We start from the raw sequence: 3,886 nt of genomic DNA, 5'->3' as shown, positions 1-3,886 counted from the left end.
ATGAAGGGACGACCACCGGTTAACAAGAACACATTGACCTCAGTACTCACGTCTCCTGTCCTCGATCCTCCAGCAGCCGCAACAGGATTGGCCAGGCACCTCTCCAGGTGTTTGTGGAAGTTTGTGGTCGTGTACTTCCTCTTGTCCTTTCCCCGTGATGTTCTGGCACCACAGTGCGTGCAAATGCCAATACTGTCATCCAGGGGGTCTTTGCGAAAATGTAGCCACACCTCTGATTTCAGTTTTTTAGGTGGAGCCATTGCCAACTCCGAAAGGTAACTGGCAATTCCTAGTCTATCAGCAGGACTATCCCGATTCCCGGGGCTTTAACCACCCCCTACCCCCACCCCCCTCTCTCTCTTGGCGCGCGCGCGGATGCAGACATTATTGCCAGTAAGCATTTTCAGTTAATACAAGAAATAACTGTTCTTCCTTGTTAACCATAGGATTCTTTTCCTGCAATAGCACCGCAGTAAAAATTTAATCCAGAGGTGAAACAAGCGTCACTATCAGTGATGTATTATGAGAATGATAAGGCGACAAAAAAAAAATTGACAAACGTGCAACTGGCAACTCCCTCTCTTCCAACAAATAGAGGAGGAGGCGATTCAGGAAGCATACGAAAAAGTCGAGTATCATTTAAACAGCGTTTCCCAAACTCTTCCATTACGTGACCCCTTTCAGGGATACGAAACCTATCATGACCCCAGCCTTTATAAGCCTTCTGAAAACGCACTAATTTTTGATATCGCAGACACCGTATTTTGAAATTAAAAAGATTAATCGAAGCAGAGATAACATTAAAAATACATACATACACACAAACACACACACACACACACACACACACACACACACACACACACACACACACACACACATATATATATATATATATATATATATATATATATATATATATATATATATATATAATTGTTTATTAATGTTTATTAAATCTTAATAACAAGAATTGTTTTAATCGTGCATTTTAATGAGAAGGATGTGTTTGCTTATTGACACAAATAAATACGAGAGTCTGTGTGGCTGAATCTACATACAGTTGGAGTCTGTGTGGCTGAATGTACGTACAGTTGACCCCCAGAAAAGCCTCATGATTCTTTTCGGGGTCATGACCTGCAGTGTGGGAACCCATGATTTAAAACATCAAAGGGAAGGAATAGAAAATAGTATCGAAAACGAGCTATAATTGAAATCGCAATGTAATAATAATAAAAAAATAAATTAAGGCCATATTGGCCAGGATGCATGCACGCATGCAACAGGAATAATGCACATTAACATTTATGTTGTGAATAAAGAACGGTTGGGAAAGTATCGGTGATGAACAAAAGCACAATAAAATTCATTAACAGACTGCATGGGTGGGTTGTGTTCAGATAGTTCAAAGTCCTTTAATATATGCGTTGTACGCTAAACGCTCGAGCTTACTTGTCACACGTGAATGATAACAAGTATATGCACTGTAATGTACCTGTCGCATATATCAATTTACATAAAAATAATGTTATGTGATGTATTATTTGTGGCTAAGCTATGCTGCACTACGGTGGAATATTTCTGTGCGTTCCAGCCGGGAAGGCCGATATCCGATATCAAATCGATATCGGCGAGTGAGCCGTTACGTCCCGAGCCGCGAGAAGAGGAAGTCTACTGTACGTACAAGGCTGCTGTGTTGGATGCACCCGACAACCTTGGCATGTTTGCAGTGGCATGTTAACATTTGCAAATACAGTAATTGTATGGCTGCGAAAGACAATTATTTGTTAATTTGGTAAATTATTCATCTGTCTGTTTATTCATTTATCTATTTACTTATTTGTTATTTGTTTAGCTTATCTATTATTAATTGGTTAATGAATTGTAATATATGCATTCGTCTGCTCATTATCTATGTATATATTTATTCATTTATTTATTTAGTTGTTAATTTATTTGTTCATACGTCCATTTCTCAACAGTATTATCGTTGGATTCATCTCATAGAAAAGTCAAGGTATACCTTGACTTTTCTTCGGAAGAAAATCCAAGAGTGGAGGATTCTTGGTTCCCCCACTCCGTCCCATTTATACGCTTCTTACAACACACATGAGGAACACGGTAGCAGAATTCTTTTCCCTCACCCCAGGGGGGATTAACAAGAGGTAGATTTCTTAGAAGTGGTAAAGTACATGTTCAATAGAACAGCATAAGAGAGGGACAACATTAGTAAAACAATATAATTATTCCTTTGTGAAATAAGATTGATATTCTTACATAGGCAAAAGATATGCGACCCTGGTCTGCTTGGGCGCTCAAAAACAGTCCCTAATATGTTGTTACATGTTAACATGCAGTTCGTACCCCAGTACAGAAGTATGGTGGAGGTTACGAGGATATATAGAGTACGAAATGAAGTGAGGTAGGTAGATTGGGTGGAAAGAGGGTTGGTATATACATGTTCACCTCAACCACCTCTGCCGTCCACACTTTTTTTTTTTTTTTTTTTTTTTTTTTTTTTTTTTTTTTTTTTGCTAGTCTTTTTTCACTCATTCTTTCTATACACCCAAACCATCCCTGCATTCTTTGGTCAGCCTTATCTGCTAGTTTTCTTTCCATCTTCCTCTTCCCCATATTCTCATTTCTCACCTTATCCATCTTCTAAACTCGCACCATGTTTCTTAAACATTTTATATCAAGCACGTTTAAACTCATTAAATTCCATAGTCCCAATCATCCCTATGCACTGTCTTTTCTTTGCGTTCAACCCTTGGTATTTATGTTTCTTTATACTTGCTTCCCTCTTTCTATAGTTTCCCTCCCCACTCCTCCATCCCATGTTACATGTGACCCTAAACACCTACGCACGAGTTCTACAGAGTTTGGACCCTGCTACACGGCGATTAGTGAGATATTTAGAAAACAGTATCACCTTCAACAAAATGTGTGTATTAGAAGACTTACTGCCTGTATATACTTAAAAAAAAAAACACTTCCTTCACCCACTCTCCATAGACTTATCTCAAATTAACTGCTAATCTCTCCCATTTGGGCCCTTTCTACATCTCATCATCTTATTTTTATTTACACTTACTTTCAGCTTTCTACTTTCACATTCACTTCCAAAATCTCCCAACAGCTGCATTAGACCACCCCCTGCTCTGACTCAGCCACAAGTGTAGTGTCGTCCCCAAACAACAACTGGCTCGCCTACCACTTCTCTTCACTCTAATTTGTCGATTCTAGACTCCCGTCTATCGTCCTTGCATTTATCCTCAGCAACACCCCATCCGTGTCATTTGGAGTGTCTAAAAAACAGGGAAGTACAGTGATGGTGCACTGGATAGTGAAGTTGTTTAATGTTTGTCTAAAAGAGGGTAGAGTGCTAAAGAACTGGAGGAGTACCTGTATAGTTCTTTTATACAAGGAAAAAGGGAACAAGTGTGAGTGTAGTAGTTTCAGAGGGATCAGTTTGTTGAGTGTAGTTGGGAAGGCTTACGGGAGGGTTTTTACTGATAGGATTAGGAGAGGAACAGAGGGAGGAATTGATGAGGAACAGTGTGGGCTTATGAAAGTTAGGGATTACGTGGATCTGATTTTTGTGGTATGGCAGATATGTGAAAAAGATTTAGGAAAAGTTTATATATATATATATATATATATATATTTTTTTTTTTTTTTTTTTTTTTTTTTTTTTTTTTGGCAAAGGCTTATGTCAAGGTAGACAGGAAGGCACTGTATTGCAGATATATGGGATAGGAGGAAAGCTGTTAAGAGCAGTCAAGAGTTTTTTCGAAAGAATAGCCTGTGTTAGATATGAAGAGCGTGGTTTGAAGTAAAGGTGGGACTTTGCCAGGGATGTGTTATGTCGCCTTGGCTGTTTAAG

At 38.9% G+C, this 3,886-nt stretch overlaps 1 protein-coding gene across 2 annotated transcripts in view; it reads right to left on the bottom strand.

Annotated features, from left to right (window-relative positions):
- LOC143027166 (zinc finger BED domain-containing protein 4-like) overlaps nt 1-331 on the bottom strand; it is a 44,985-nt gene extending 44,654 nt beyond the window's left edge. For both annotated transcript variants that reach the window (XM_076188260.1, XM_076188261.1), the window contains exon 1: nt 51-331. In XM_076188260.1, the coding sequence (XP_076044375.1) occupies nt 51-260 (210 nt within the window). In that variant the 5' untranslated portion in view covers nt 261-331. The remainder of the gene's footprint in view (nt 1-50) is intronic.
- Between the last annotated feature and the right edge of the window lie 3,555 nt (nt 332-3,886).

This window comes from Oratosquilla oratoria, chromosome 7 (genome assembly GCF_046742065.1).
Source record: "Oratosquilla oratoria isolate Oo_2021 chromosome 7, ASM4674206v1, whole genome shotgun sequence".
NCBI classification, from domain to species: Eukaryota; Metazoa; Arthropoda; class Malacostraca; order Stomatopoda; family Squillidae; genus Oratosquilla; species Oratosquilla oratoria.
Note: the sequence above shows the minus strand (reverse complement) of the source record. Positions and strands in the feature narration are given on the sequence as shown.